Source organism: Osmia lignaria, chromosome 9 (assembly GCF_051020975.1).
Source record: "Osmia lignaria lignaria isolate PbOS001 chromosome 9, iyOsmLign1, whole genome shotgun sequence".
Taxonomy (NCBI): domain Eukaryota; kingdom Metazoa; phylum Arthropoda; class Insecta; order Hymenoptera; family Megachilidae; genus Osmia; species Osmia lignaria.
Window position 1 is genome coordinate 737,735 of NC_135040.1, and position 17,287 is coordinate 755,021.

At 36.0% G+C, this 17,287-nt stretch overlaps 1 protein-coding gene across 1 annotated transcript; it reads left to right on the forward strand.

The window, feature by feature from the left end:
- The first annotated feature begins 2,207 nt into the window (after positions 1 to 2,207).
- Positions 2,208 to 6,705, forward strand: LOC117609909 (uncharacterized). Its single transcript, XM_034336667.2, has 2 exons — positions 2,208 to 4,645; positions 4,728 to 6,705. The coding sequence occupies exons 1-2, from the start codon at positions 3,639 to 3,641 to the stop codon at positions 5,392 to 5,394; spliced, it is 1,674 nt and encodes a 557-aa protein (XP_034192558.2). The 5' UTR covers positions 2,208 to 3,638; the 3' UTR covers positions 5,395 to 6,705.
- The last annotated feature ends 10,582 nt before the right edge of the window (positions 6,706 to 17,287 follow it).

The following is a 17,287-nucleotide window of genomic DNA, read 5'->3' on the forward strand; positions in this document are numbered from 1 at the left end:
TCAAGGTGCGCCTTAGCGCTTTAAGCGGCAGAACCCGTATCTAGGATTTAGCATATAATAAACGCCCCGCAAGACGGGACGTAACATTAGTGAATTTAAAAATACAATACAGAATATCATAATTCTGTGTAATAGCGAAGGATACGGCAAAGAAAAAAATGGATTAAACAGCCCAGGTCAAGACGCCTACGAATACTTAAGAGAAAGGATTCAAGATCCGAATTTATTAGTACTAACGGAAAATTTAACTGAATCTGAGAAGCAAATTATTATTGACGACGATAATGATTTAATTACTGATAATAGCAATGATAACAGTAAGATTGATATACGGGTAAAAAATTTATTTGGGGAAATTAATCAAAAGATTTCTAAAACAGGCGGTGACATTAATATTTATGTTGCTCCTTCTTTGACCGACCGAATAAAAAAATTAGTACCATATTTTCCACTATATACTGCGGTGATGCTCGATATATTTAAATATTCGAAATTTAGTGCTAGCTCTGCAGCGGTAGAAGGAGAATTTAATGATTTGAAAAATAGAATATTAAAGAATGATTGTAGGCCAATGAGATTAGACAAATTTGTAAGCCTACACCTGAAATCATTTTCCGGGAAAGCAAAACTAGCTGCAGCAGATCGCGAAAGTGATTTTAAGGAAAATAAATTACAACAAAATGATAACATAATGATGGAAAATGAATCACAGCAATGTAATAACACTTCTTTGGAAAGTACAATAAAAACCGAAAAAAATTTCAATAATAACAACTCTTTGAGTATGAAATCGGTAATAGAAACAGAAGAAAATCGTTCAAGTTCCCCCTCTGAAAAAGAACATGGCTTATTATTTGAACATAATTGGAAAAATAAAAATATTCCCACAAAAATAAAACGATCATATTTACAAGGAAGACCTGATTGGAATACAATAAGTATTGCCAAAAATCCTGTTGGAATTACGATTTTAAAAAATGGTAACCTTTGTACGGCGGTATCAGAAAAAAAATTAACTTACATAGTTCAAAACACTTGTGGATTTGACAGTTTAGTCCATATACTTGCAAGTGCAACTATGTTTGAATCATTTAATAACGCATTACAAACAGAATCGACAGAAATGTTTTCTTTTATCAGACAATACCTACAAGAAGGACCGACTAAAAAAATTTATAAAAAAAGGGCGGAACTGTTGAAAAAAGTAGAATATTTTATTCGAAATGGAGCAACCTCTGACATAATAATTATAGATGCTCTTTCCAATGTAAATACCTTATGTGAGCAAATATTTAGTAACAATCCAAGCTACAAAATTACAAATACATGCAACGAATGTAAAAATAGTAACTCTCGATCGGGAATTATTTTACCTGTTCAAACAAAAGTAATAGAAGAACATGGGTATGCAAAATTAGACGAAGCCATTACAAAATATGTCGCAGAAATTTACTATAATAAAATTTGTAAAACATGTAAGAAGAATCTCCAAACACACATAGAATATGGATCACATTTATTCATTGAACATAATAACAGTCAACATAAATACACTTTAAATAGCTTCATTGATCACATTATCTTAAATGACTGTGAATATAAATTAGCAGGAATAATAAATTTTTATGGTGGTATGTCAATCACGTCAGTAGGACATTATACAGCGTTTATTAAATGTAACGAAAACTGGACAGAATTTGACGATTTGAGCCGTAAGCCAAGAAGAATTAAAAGCAATGCTACAATAACTCCGCATTTAATAGTGTACATTAAAGTCTAACAAGTAACACTACCCAACTGATACTCACCGATTTGAATGAAATTTAACACACTTATTAAACACCGAAAAATATTACATACGTATTTTTTTGTTTCGGCTAAATACGCTTTTTAGGGGTAGAAAGCACCCCTCAACCTTTGGAGATGAAAACGTTTGTGGCTAATTATTTCTTAAAGGATACAGTTTCTGAAAATGCTTAGATCCAGAGTTGTACAGTTCAGAGTGATGCACTTGATGGCATCCTTGAAATCAAATTTCAGGTCGATTTTCAAGGTCATTTGAAAATCATTTCATGTTTATCAAAGGGAGTATTTTGCTTTTCATTCCGAAAATCGATAGAGCGTAAAATTTTACATTCGGAACGTAAAAAAAAACAAAAAAGAAATAAAAATAAAAATTTAAAAAAAATGAAAATTTCTAATATAGCATGAATGTAATGTTCAATTTACAATTAGAGTGACATTTTATGTTTTCTTATTTTTACTTCTATTCTTAAGATACTTACAAAACTCTTTTCTTCTTCATATTTTTTCTATAAATTTGATCCTATTTTCCCAAAACGACCTCAAGATCGATTTCAAGGACGCCATAAAGTGCATCACTCTGTTACGTATCCGTCTTGGAAATTTCCTTATATGGTGTTACAATCATTTTACCTTTACCGCTCGAGGTACACAATCAAGTTACGAGACTTAATACTAACATTTCCGGCGGCTCTCTACGTTAGCCATACGTAGGTTCGTCTCCACGTCTACTTCCTTAGACTCCCAGTGTTAATAACAATACTGGTCAAGCCATTAACAAATACCATAACCGAAATTAAGCCCTGGCTACGCAGCCGCCCCCTCCGGTTCGTAACAACTCTGAACTGTACAACTCTGGATCTAAGCACTTCTTTCAGAAACTGTATCCTTTAAGAAATAATTAGCCACAAACGTTTCCATCTCCAGAGGTTGAGGAGTGCTTTCTACCCCTAAAAAGCGTATTTAGCCGAAACAAAAAAACACGTATTTAATATTTTTCGGTGTTTAATAAATATGTTAAACATTCAAATCGGTGAGTAACAGATAGGTACTGTTACTTGTAAGAAACCTTTATCCTAAGTTGTAGAAGCATCGCTTTTTGTCCATCTTTATTAACTTTGTTTCACATTTAATTTACATGTGCCAAAATACATAACATAACAGAAAAAATATGTTTACTTCCAAGAGTAAAGTGCCCTTAAAAAATTTGTTTTGGCAAAAACCAAAGTGGTTCCAGGTTGTTCTATACTCATTTGATATTGTTCTCCATTTTGGTGTCGCTGACGCGCCGTTATCGATCAAAAATGACAAAAAAAGGGAAAAAGCATGTTTACTTCCAAGAGTAAAGTGCCCTTAAAAAATTGGTTCTGGCAAAAATCAAAGTTGTTCCAAGTTGTTACGTTAATTGTTAGCTTAAATATGCAATTCGGTGTTCAGAAGACGATAGTGATAGCCGTAGATGTAAAAATACTGTTTGCGCGCTTGATATCTTTTTTTTATTATATCTTTTTAAATTCTTTGTTTGGAGAATTACTACTTTGGAACAATGTTTGGAACAACTAGAACAATCTGGATCAATCACGAAAGATTTGATTTTCGAAAAATGGGGTGCCAGGTCAAGAAACAGTTTTTTTTAATTTTCCGCTAAAATATTTATTATAAAAATTGTATCTTCTGGAACAATTTAGAACAAGTCTAGAACAACCTAGAACAACTTTTAGAATTCTAAAATTTTCAAAATGGAGTGCTAACTTTATACAGGTCGTATTGCAGCCATAAGTAGTAACGACGACCGAAACGCATGTCTGGTGCAATGCAATCAATGCATTGATTTAATGATAGAGCGATTGCAACTCGAAAAGGACTTATCAACTGGTTTGAAAAATAGTTTAACAGCCAGGATAGCGAGATTTAAATCGTTAAGAGCAGAGTTACACGGATCTGTAAAAATAGGCGAAGGTCAAAGAAGAACAGATGCTGAATCACATGCTTCATCATCATCATCTCTTATCTGGGAGGATGTAGAATCAGCTTTCCATAATCGGATAATTACAGGAATTATAATCAACACCGAGCATATTGAACCACGAAACTTTTTGGAAGATGCTAGAAAAATAGTATTCCAACGTCTAGCGGAAGTTTTCCAAAATCATTCATGCATAAAAGTGAATACGGTGTTGTATGGGGAGTTTACCGTTAATAATAAAAGTGATGTGAAAAGTTTCAGTGTGAGAAATAAACAATTATTTTCTACATCAAACTTGAATGATTGGTATGACAAATACGTTGTGAACTCAACTTTAACACTGATGGAAGAATTTCAGGAACGGGACAGTGGTTGGGCGATATCGAAAATTCTGCATTTGATGTTAAATATCAATAAATGCAATCCGATGCATGCTGGTTGTTACACCGACATACCAAAAACAATCAAGGACAAAAGAGCGGTCGTAAATGTGACAGTTGACGATGATACGTGTTTTGTCAGATCGATAGTTGCAGCATTATATCCCGTCATTGTGAATGCAAATCGACCATCATCGTATCCCAACTATGACACCGTTTTAAATTTGGAGGGCATCGCATTTCCAATAACCCTTAATCAAATACCAAAATTTGAGCGCCAAAACGATGTTTCGATAAACGTTTATTTCTGGGACTTGAATGTGAAAAGGTGTGCTCCGCTCCAACTCACCACCAACAAAAGATTTCGTCACGTTAACCTGCTGATGCTTGAAATGCTCAACCGGAATGTGCGTCACTTTGCATGGATTAAAAATCTTTCCCGGCTTGTTTCAAACCAGCTCAGTGCATATAAGAGTAAAACTTATATTTGTGACAGGTTTGTATCACGCCATTACAATCTATTTTAGAGTATGCGTTTGTTCTTTTTGTACTAATGTAGTTACTTTGTTTATATGCAGATGCCTTCACTACTTTTATGCGGAAGAAATGTTATTGAAACATACGAAGGATTGCATGAAGATGAACGATTGCGCAATCATTCTACCATCGAGTGAGGATAAAATAATAAAGTTTGATAATTTTTGTCACCGAGAACGTCATCCATTCATCGTGTACGCCGATTTCGAATGCATGCTTAAGAAGGTTAACAGTAATATTAATCAAGGACACAGCAATGCATACCAGCAGTACGAAGCATACAGTGTGGAGTATTATTTTCACTGTTCGTACAACGCATCGGTGTGCGAGTATCGCGCGTATCTGGGTCCTGAGTGTGCTGAATGGTTCGTGAATGAACTTGAGAACCTTGTAAGAAAAATTGCACCATTATTTAATACGATTGTGCCCATGACAAATTTGACGGGTGATGAAAGAGAAAGTTATATGAATGCAACGCATTGTTATATTTGCGAAAAACCGTTCAACATCGACGAAACAAAAGTTCGAGATCATTGCCATTTCACTGGTCGTTACCAAGAACCTGCTCATCAGGGATGTAATTTAAATTATACAAATAAACGTTTTATACCAATAGTGTTTCATAACTTATCGGGATACGATGCCCATTTTGTAATAAAAGAATTTGTAACGATTGCACAGTCCAACAAATTTGAACTTTTTTTGTGATCTGCAATATCCATTACGTGGTTCTTATAGGCTTTTGTTCACTGATTACGAATCTGCAAACCGTTTTGCTCCTATACGTACAGTTTTTGAGAAACAGGCATTTTTGTGAAAATGTGTGGTTGTGGGAAAAAATGCAGTATTACATGAAAACTAAAAATGCGAGGCAGTTTAGGTTTATGTCAAAAGATAGAGGAGACATTCCTCTATACGTCTGTATGAAAAATTATATTTTTTGATGACTTTTAATATTTGTAAGTGCTTGTCAAAGTTTAATAAAATAATTTTTAACAAAAAATACAACCGACTTCGAAATGCACTAAAAAGTATGAAATAATTTCTACTTCATTTATACAAATACCCAACAGCTATTACTAAAACCTAATTTACTCGTTAAATCGTATACTAAATACATTTCAACCTTTTCGGAGGCGGCGCAAAATTAAAAACTTTCTTCTACTAGGAAGATCCTAGTTCAGGCGTCAGCAACCTATCAAATCGTTATTGGCATCATCGTATATTCGGGTATTATTAATTTTGCGCCGCCTCCGAAAAGGTTGAAATGTATTTAGTATACGATTTAACGAGTAAATAGGTTTTAGTAATAGCTGTTGGGTATTTGTATAAATGAAGTAGAAATTATTTCATACTTTTTAGTGCATTTCGAAGTCGGTTGTATTTTTTGTTAAAAATTATTTTATTTCACACTTTTTAGTGGAACGAGCAGTATTTGTAGGATGCCGTAAGGTGGTTTACCGTTCTTATTGGTTAATTATAACGATAGTTTTCAACGATAGTTTTCAACGCTAACAAGTTCCATACATTTTTGCAAGTGGGATCATCGCGGAAATATCTCTTATTAAATGCGAAAGGTTTCATCGCGATCGGTACATGCCTTGCAGAGTATACATATGTATACAGAAACAGTAGAGAATCGGCGACTGCATGCTGACTCATACACCGGTAGAGACACGTAGGCATACGTAGAATTCAATGTAGTAGTAACAATAGTTTTTCACGAATATCCCGGAAACTAAAGCTTCCCGTTAATTAAGCATCAGGAAAAAGTTGTTCAGAATCATGCCCCCGACAACATATTAAAAGATCATTGAAATTGTCCAACCTTGAGATTAAAAACTTCATGTATTTTGCAATAACAATGAAAAAATGAAAAATTTTTTTCTAATGGGACCAATCGGAAGACATACCCTACAAGATGCAAAAGGTTTCGTTTCAATTGGTCCATCTATCTCGGAGTAATCGGTGAACACACACAAAAAAAAAAAAAGAAAAAAAAATACATACTGATCAAATTGAGTAACCTCCTCCTTTTCGAAGTCGGTTAAAAAAGAGGTGCCGTAGGTAGTTTGTACGCGCTATTTTTGTATTTTTATGAAAAATCTTTTATCTAGCAGGAATTTACTATACAGGATTGCATTCTATGAACATTTCTGATGAACAAACCATTCATAGAAAGTATCGGTATGGTTCGGTGTTGGAACAAATAAAGAAAATATCCATCGACAACGTGACTACGACGCGTTGCCGCCAGGCGGCCATTGTATGCCTACCTCGCCGCGCCAGTGCCGTAACTACGCGCAACGAACATTTGTACCACTTTAATAGATTTTTGCTTACTATGAGTCTGTATAATATTTGAATTTGTTATCTTCTTGCATATTAATTATCATGACTAAACTTACCTATTGTATAGAAGTTTAAAAATGTTTCCGCTTTGCTGCACGTTTATATGTTGTATCCTTATTTTCGTTCATCAATGTCCAACAATAGTCTGCAAGCATTGCACACAAGTTTTTTCCTTGATAACGCTTTTCTATTCTTGCAATATTTTGATGAAATCGTTCACCATGCTCATCACTCACGTCACCGAGGTTTGCAGGAAAAAAATCTAAATGCGAATGCAAAAAATGCATTTTTAACGACATATTGCATCCAAGCTTCTGACAGTTTTGAAGGAGTTCGTTCACAATGGATATATAGTTCTGTGATTTATTGTTGCCAAGGAAATTTTCAACTATCCTTATAAAAGAAATCCACACTGCTTTTTCTAATTCATTTAATTTTTCGATGTAATTAGTGTCTTTCATTAATTGTTTGATTTGGGGACCAATAAATACTCCTTCTTTTATTTTAGCATCGGATAAGGCTTGAAATTTAGTCTTCAAATATTCGAATCCCGGTCCTGTTTTATCCATCGCTTTAACAAAATTCTTCATAATACCCAATTTTATGTGTAACGGTGGTAAAATCACGTCTTTGGGTTCAATTAGATTTGGGTGTGTTATATTCTTTGAACCGGGGATTAGCTCCTTTCTTGATGGCCAATCTTTCTTTATGTAGTGTTCACTTCTTGCCCTGCTATCCCATTCGCAAAGAAAACAACAATATTTTGTATATCCGGATTGAAGACCGAGTAATATAGCAATTACTTTCAAATCGGCACAAATTTTCCAATTATATTGGTTGTACTGAATTTTGCTCAATACAATCTTCAGGGACTCGTAACATTCTTTCATTTTTGTTGAATATGCTATAGGGATGGATGGATATAAGTTTCCAATATGTAATAATACGACTTTTAGGCTTGTTTTGGATGAATCTGTAAATAGCCGCCATTCTTTTGCTATATGTTCAAAGCCTATTGCTCTTGACAGTTTATTTACATCATTACAAACACAGAGGTCCTCAGAAATATAAAAATATTGTTGCAGTGCCTGTTGCCACGTTCTAAAATGCGTTACTTTCGTCGCACTGTGCAGCAGATTCCATCCTTGTAACCGCGATCCTAAAAGTTCACCCTGCTCCTTCATTAGCTGCAAATCTCTTACAAGGTCATTAAGGTCCGACTGCGTTATTAAATGTGGCTCCTTTGAAGTTGATGGAATTTCGGAATAATCTGCAATGTCTTCATTTTTTTCTTTCGTGGTGTCTTCAAATAGTGTTGGTATAATTGCAGGAGGTTTTGGCACTGGGAGTTCTTCGGAATGCGGAACCGGGCGAATAGCAGTACTGACTGGGATACGTAATTTTGTTTTTTCCCTTTTTAGTAAAGCCAAATGTTTTGGTTAAACAAAAATAACAGTCTGTTGAGTGATTTGTTGATTCTCTCCATATCATTGGCATTGCAAAAGGCATTTGTTTTCTATTCCCTCTCAACCGGCTATGTGAACTTGGCACCCGACTTTTAAAAAATTAACTTTTTTTTTCATAAACTGGTAGTATATCGTTTTTAGTTGATTGTAGTAAAAATATTTTCGTTTGTAGTTGGATCAATTAATAAATAAACAAAATTGAAAAATTGACCCGCACCCGACATTGAGATATTTCAAATCGGTTTTTTCCATGTGATAGAGAATCGTTTGTAGTTGATTGTAGTAAAAAAAGTTTCGTTTGTAGTTGAATAGTTTAAAAGTTGTGAGCAATTGTTTATCCGCGTAAGAGGTAACTTCGTCAATTTTCAAGATTTTTGAAATCCGTCTTTTCCATCTGATTCAGAGTCGTTTGTAGTTGAATAGTTTAAAAGTTATAGATGATTGTTTATACCCATGAGCCAACTTCGTCACTACAAACAACTACAAACGATTCCCTATCAGATGGAAAAAACGGATTTCAAAAATATTAAAAATTGAGAAAGTTACCTCTTCGGAGTATCAACAATCGGCTGTAACTTTTAAACTATTCAACTACAAACGATACTTTTTTCACTACAAACAACTACAAACGATTCCCTATCAGATGGAAAAGACGGATTTGAAAAATATTAAAAATTGACGAAGTTGGCTCATGGGTATAAACAATCATCTATAACTTTTAAACTATTCAACTACAAACGAAAGGAAAATCACTACAAACAACTACAAACGATTCCCTGTTAGATGGAAAAAACGGATTTCAAAAATCTTGAAAATTGACGAAGTTACCTCTTATGCGGATAAACAATTGCTCATAACTTTTAAACTATTCAACTACAAACGAAACTTTTTTTACTACAATCAACTACAAACGATTCTCTATCACATGGAAAAAACCGATTTGAAATATCTCAATGTCGGGTGCGGGTCAATTTTTCAATTTTGTTTATTTATTAATTGATCCAACTACAAACGAAAATATTTTTACTACAATCAACTACAAACGATATACTACCACTTTATGAAAAAAAAAGTTAATTTTTTAAAAGTCGGATGCCAGGTTCACATAGCTCTCTCAACCAAGCTAGAAGAACGAAAGCACAACGGCGGCAGGAAACACGCGGAGCCCAATCTTGGTCCTCGAGTTTGCATTGAAAATAATTTTCATATGCAAATGTTATGGCAGGTGTTATATTCCTGTGTTCGGATTTGAATATAAGTTCGCCGCAAATATAACAAAAACAGTCTGGATGATTTATATAACTTCGCGACATTGTACTATGTAAAACACTATTAAAATATATACACTACACACTATTAAAATATATACATATACACACTATTAGAATATATACATATACACATATACACACTATTAAAATATATACATATACACATGTATACACTACTATATACATATAATATATACATATAATGACTAAAAGAATCTAAGTAATGTCACGTAGACAGACCGTTTTTATCAAACGTGTCTCCTTTCAAATAAGCTTAAACATCTGGAAAGGAAAACTCTCGGGCAAACCGACCATTTACTCTCGTAATAAACAGAAGGCCCACCGATAGCAGAACCAAACACTTGGGAAAGCAATGGGTCCGCCGTAATCAAATAGCAGATGCAACCACTCTAAACTGTCGCAGAGGCAGGTGGACCCAGCCTGATCACTCGAATAGTAACCAGACCACCCTTCTTAATTAGTATATAAACCCGTTCGTACCAACGATCGGGGGCAGTACCAGAGTTCATCTCGTGTCGAGCACGTCGTGTACGGTAGTGAGTTGGTTACTATTAGTGAGATCGGGTTGAAGTCCCCTTCGAGCAACATTCACCTTATAGAATCCGCGAGTCGTGTTTCTATTTGGCATTACAATCAACCACACACAACACCCCCGCATTGCCAGTGCGTGAACACCGAGCATAGTGGAAATAGGTAATATATCACATTATACACCTATATTCGCGACAACAACATCTGTAATAGACCAAGATTGTAGAATATATACATTGCTGTGTCAAACCCACATTAGCATTCTCCTTTAAACCCAGTGAAACCTTGTGACAGTTCCTACCACAATACAATCTTACCGCTCGGGTTGTATTGATAATAAAATAAGTTACGCGGCCGCCAATCAGAAAGCCTCTGATAGCCACGCGCGCTGCCAAGCCGTCGGCCACGTAACAGAACTGGTGACAGCGGTGGGATGTAGTCACATAGATCATTTTCACTGGCATAATTACTTTCGTGGAATTTGACACACGGCTATTACTTTGTTGAACAACGATTGTATACTAGTTTTCCTAGTTAATCGGGTAACAAGAGGTATATACTAGTTTTCCTAGTTACATTCTTTAACCAACAAATTCATTCAACATGGCGAATGAACAAGCCAATATTTCTTCAGCCGATCTTATGAACTTAACAGTTTCGATCGCAAATTCTATGACACTTTTGACACAAAGATCCTGCATACAAAATGTTGCGTTAACAATACCAACATTTGATGGTGAGAATCCACCTTTATCACGTTTTGCACAACTGGTAGAAGATGGATTGACCTTGATTCCTGAGGGAACAGAAAGGGAATACCTTACAATTATTTTAACTAAACTCACCGGTCCGGCGCGAAGAAGTACTTTAGAACATCAATTCACTTCGGTATCCGCGTTGATCAAGCATTTGAAGAGAAGATTTGGACCAGGAAAGAGCTTATCGCAATTTCAAACAGAAATTGCCAGGCTTCAAATTAGGGAATACGAAAGTTTGAGAAACTACATCGATAGAACAAGCCATCTTGTTTATTGTACAAGAGGAGCGATTAAAGAGAAATATCCTAGACATTCAGAGGAAAATATTAAACAAATGGAAATGGATATTTTAGAAAATTTCCTAGATGGATTACCAGACCGCATCTCTTTTAAGGTATCAGCACAAAATAGAGACATTAAAAACTTAGAGGAAGCTTTTGACGCTGTGCTAGAGGTAGACAGGAAATTAAGAAGTCGTCGTGATTTGGCACGAAACACATCACCAGGAGGCTGGAACAACAGGGATCACCACAGCAACGAACGTCGAAATGAAATTTCATACCCTCAATCTCCAACACGACACGATCGATATAGAGATCGACAGAGGAGACCATCTAACTCTGAAGACGAGAGAGAAGGACGACCACGTACATCAGCATGGACTGTGCGATCCAGGAATCAATCGAATTCACCTTCTTATCGTTCAAATTCACCACGCACAGATCAAGATGAAAAACGGTTTACAGTTTTAAAACGCAGTGAAAAGGATGATACTTCACAGCTATATTGTTGGCGATGTGATACCCAAGGACACGATGAAAAACGTTGTAGGAGGAATTCGCAAAATTTCAGACAGCGATCATACTCTCGAAATTCTTCAGTCGAATCAAACAAGTCTTTAAACTCAGAAAACGCTCAACGGAAAGGCGAGGCGGTGAGCGATCTGCAAAGACCTCGCCAAAAGATAGTCAGATTCACGGGAGAATCCTCATCAAGGAAACCCCAGCACCAAGAATAAAAATCAAAGTTCCGGAATTAGAATTAGAAACAGCTGAATTTTTAATTGACGGTGGCGCGGCAGTTAACTTAATAGTGCGCGATGTTCTCGGAGATCAAGCCAAACGTATCACTAAAGAAGTTATTGAAATCACAGGACTTACAAAATCACCTATTTATAGCATAGGAACCACAATTCTTCACATTCACGGTAAGCCTGCATTATTTTACGTAGTAGAGAACCTTGCAATAGAAGCCGATGGAATTATAGGCAGCCCATTTTTATTACAAGAAGAAGCAGAAATTTCATATTATCATGGAACACTAGTATTGAAAGATAAACCTATTCGACCACTTCGTTTTTCAAATTACCGAGATTTAGCTCAGCAGAAAAATCCGAAATCGACTAAACACCGTATCGAAGCTCGAACAACAAAACAAATTGCAATTCACATAGCTAATCCAAATATTAAAGAGGGATACTTACCGCGACTCAAAACATCAGAAAATATATACATTGGCGAAGCAGCAGTATATAATCGTGACGGCATTTGTTACGCGTTAGCAACGAATACCGGAGAAGACGATGTAGACATCGAAATTGAACCTCAATACATTCATCCTTACGATATTTACGACTCGTCGGACGACGACCCAATTTCTTCATATATGACCGAAAACACACCAGAAAATAGAGCAACACGAATTAGAAATCTTTTAAGAACCGATCATCTCAATGCAGAAGAACGTAAACATGTATTCAACATCGTCGACGAATTTTCAGACAGATTTTACTTGCCTGGAGACAAACTAGGAGAAGTACCGAATTTTTACCATTCAATTCATACAACAGATGACGTACCGATTAATACAAGACAATACCGATATCCACCAGTACACCAAGACGAAATACAACGTCAAGTAAAGGCTCTGTTATTACAAGGAGTCATACAGCCATCTAGTTCACCATATAATTCTCCGTTATGGATTGTACCAAAGAAACCAGACGCTAAGGGCAATAAGCGTTGGCGTATGGTAATCGATTTCCGAGCCTTAAACGAAAAGACTTTGAGTGATAAATTTCCTTTGCCGAATATCACCGAAATTCTAGATAAATTGGGAGGAGCAAAATATTTCACAATTTTTGATATAGCAAATGGATTTCATCAAGTTCAAATGGATCCTAAGGATTGTCCGAAAACAGCATTCACAACACCGGATGGGCATTTTGAATTTGTACGCATGCCATTTGGTTTAAAAAATGCACCACCGACATTTCAACGCTTAATGAATCAAGTTATATCTGGTCTAGAGAACGCTCATGTATTCATAGACGATATGGTTGTTTTCTCTTCATCACTACGAGAACATGAAATAAAAGTAAAAAAATTACTCAATCGGCTCAGAGAATTTGGACTTACACTGCAGATTGATAAATGCGAATTCTTACGTAAGGAGGTTACTTATTTAGGACACATTTTAACAGAAAATGGTGTTAAGCCAGATCCTCGTAAATTACAAGCTGTAAAAGAATTTCCCATTCCTAAAACACAGAAAAATGTCCAGCAGTTCTTGGGACTGACAGGATATTATCGCCGTTTCATAAAAGATTATTCTATTAAATCAAAACCATTAGTTCAGTTATTAGGTAAAGGAATTCGTTTTAAGTGGACCGAAGACCAGCAAAAAAGTTTTGAAAATTTACGCGACGAACTCTGTACACAACCAATTTTACAATATCCGGATTTTAATCGACCGTTCATTGTTACCACTGACGCATCAGATTACGCAATTGGAGCTGTACTTAGTCAAGGAGAAATAGGAAACGATCTACCAATTGCCTACGCATCTCGTACCTTAAATAAAGCCGAAAGGAATTATTCTGCTACAGAAAAGGAATGTCTTGCAATGGTTTACGCAGTACAATATTTCAGACCGTATCTTTATGGAACAAAATTCACACTCGTCACAGATCACCGACCGTTAGTCTGGTTACACTCTGTCAAGGATCCGACATCACGACTTATGAAGTGGAGACTCAGACTCTTAGAGTACGAATATCAGGTTATCCATAAAGCAGGAAAGACGAACAAGAACGCAGACGCATTATCACGTAACCCAGTACCATCTTGCTTACCACTTATACCCCGAGATCCTCAAGACCCCGATTACAAGCACATAGGACAGAAACCAGAAATCGACACGGATTCCATAGGATTTCGTGTGCGGCAACTACAAAGGGACAGGGAAAGGAGACCGAAATATCAAGAGGAAAACACTAGCTCTGATGAAGAACGAGCCCGTGGGAAGGTTCAACATTCTCCAATAGCAGATAGACCGAGAGTCTTACCTAACTTATCGCACGAGATAAGTATGCCAGATGAACACATGGAAACAATAAACTTTCATCCGCAAGCAAATTCTACTAAAATCACATCGACAGAAGAAGACGTAAACTTGATTTCATTCGAAGAACCATCAGAAAATACCATTACGGAAAACACGATAATCGCAAACCCGCAACAGGATTTACTTAACCATACACCATTATCACTTGTAACAAATGAGGGAATTTTACAACCACAACCTGTTAACGAAACAATAGGAACGGCAATCCAGCAACCACAGGAAAACTTTGACCGTACCGTTGACCCTTATCCGCTCACACTTCTTGACACAGACACTCTTTCCACGGAGGGAGATGACCTGCGAAGAAAAGTGCAACCTTCACAGACACTTGAGGTTATTATCTCTCCAAACACCCTGACCACCGAGGAAGGTCATTACGCACATTTCATACCTGCGGACTGTAAATTGGTAACCCCCATTGGAAAACTGTTACTGGACACAGAAGCAATAGATTTACAACAGCTCATGTCAAAGAAACCGCAGAAAGGAGACGTAATAGAATCAGCAAATGGCTCATACAAAGTTTACAGTATAATAATATCAGATAATTTTTACGACACCATTAAAAGTGAAGATATACTAAACGGACTACAAACACTGAAACAGCATTTAGATCAAAATCCAATTAAATCATTTAGAATATCAGCAGTCGGAGATTTTCATAAATTACCAACCAATGAATTAACTAAATTAATAAAGGACGTGTTCAACGGTACAACACAGAAAATCATCATATGCAATTGTTCAACGATTACACCATCAGAAGAAGATCGATTACAAATAATTCGCGAAGCTCACGACAGTTTGATAGGAGGACATAAAGGAGTCACAAAAACATATAAACGCATCAGAGCGAAATATCAATGGCCAGAAATGCACAACGAAATACGAAATTATATCAGGAAATGTCCAAGCTGTCAAGAAGAGAAATTAGTTAGAGCAAAAACTCATCAACCAATGTTAATTACCGATACCCCGATAGAACCATTTGATAAAGTTGCTTTAGACACCGTAGGACCTTTACCTTTAACGCCTAGCGGAAATAAATACATTCTCACAATGCAAGATTGTTTAACGAAATATTGTATAGCAGTAGCAATACCAAACATTAGAGCAGCCACAATAGCAGACGCTTTCGCGAGACATTTTATTGCCATATATGGAACACCACGAGCAATATTAACAGACAAGGGAACTAGTTTTATCGGAAGCTTAATGAAAAATCTTTCAGAAATATTCAAAATCAAACAAATCACAACTTCTGGATACAGACCACAAACTAATGGATCACTAGAACGAAGTCATATAGTACTAACAGAATATCTTAAACATTACATGGATAATTATGAAGATTGGGACCTATTAATACCATTTGCCATGTTTTCTTATAATACTTCCGTACATGAAGCAACAAATTTCTCTCCATATGAATTAATATTTGGAAAACCAGCCCGTGAACCAAGTTCGTTTCCAACTGGCGAAAGGTTAAAATCATATGGCGACTATTTAACAGAATTAATAACTCATACTATAAAAATCCGCAACATAGCAGCCGATAATTTGATTGCCTCCAAGCACCGTTCGAAGAAGTACTATGATAAACATTCCCGACCGGTAGAATTCAATGTAGGCGATTATGCTTATGCATTGCTAGAACCACGAATTAGTAAATTTGATCCACATTATGTAGGGCCATATGAGATCATTAATGTAACAGATATGAACAACATTGTATTGCGAACACCTGACAAAACGATAACAAAACACCAAGATAAATTAAAACACGCTTATTTTCCATCCACAGCGGAAAAAACGGAAATAACGGGAAATCATGATTCCGGCACAACTACTTCTGATACCTCTGGCTCTGGTTATGAGTCAGACAGGCGGTTCAAAGGTGTTACCACTGGCGCAATCAACGGGTTTGTTTTACGATAAATTGTCAGACATACGGACATATCAATCGCAATGGCGATTGGTCACGTCATTAGATGTTGATAAATACCTTGCACATGCACCACCAGTAGAACAGATAATTCTGGCCATGAACCAACTTTGCAAAAAACACGGTTTAGAAACTTGCCTCAGCATGGAAGTAGGACCACGGTTACTTAAAAGAGAAGAAAACACTATGCAGTATAGGAATCTAATACAAACAGCAATAGGAAACGATGCCTTTCCAAAAAGACGACCATTACGACGCAATGCACCATTCGGATTTATTGGCACAATCAACAAAGCATTATTTGGAACCTTAACTCAAGAAGACGCAGATTTTTACAACCAGGAATTGAATAAGTTATATAAAAATCAACTTGAAATAACGGAACTCAACTCGAAGCAAATACACATTGTGAAAGGGGAGTTTTCAGCCATACACGAAAGATTAGTAAATTTAACACAGGTTACATCTGAGCTGATAAAAGCTGCATCAGAACATTCGCGATTCTTAGAAGACACTAGGTCCGAAATTGCCCAACTCCGTTTTGAAACAGCTATAAGGGATACCATTTTAGAATTAGAAAGAGGATTGGACGACTACAGCACTAATTTACTATTATTAATAGACGCAATATTATTAGCGAAACAAGGAATAATGCATCCTGCCGTTTTTTCACCACAGCAATTATTGAAGTCAGCATTAAAGATCAAACAATCTTTAACTTATGAATTTCCATTATCTCCAGAAGAATTATTAACTGAACAAATCGAGAAACTAACGAAATTAAATGTAGTATTTGCAAAAGGCAGAGTATTATTTGAACTCACCATACCGCTTTTAGAACAAAAGGTGTTC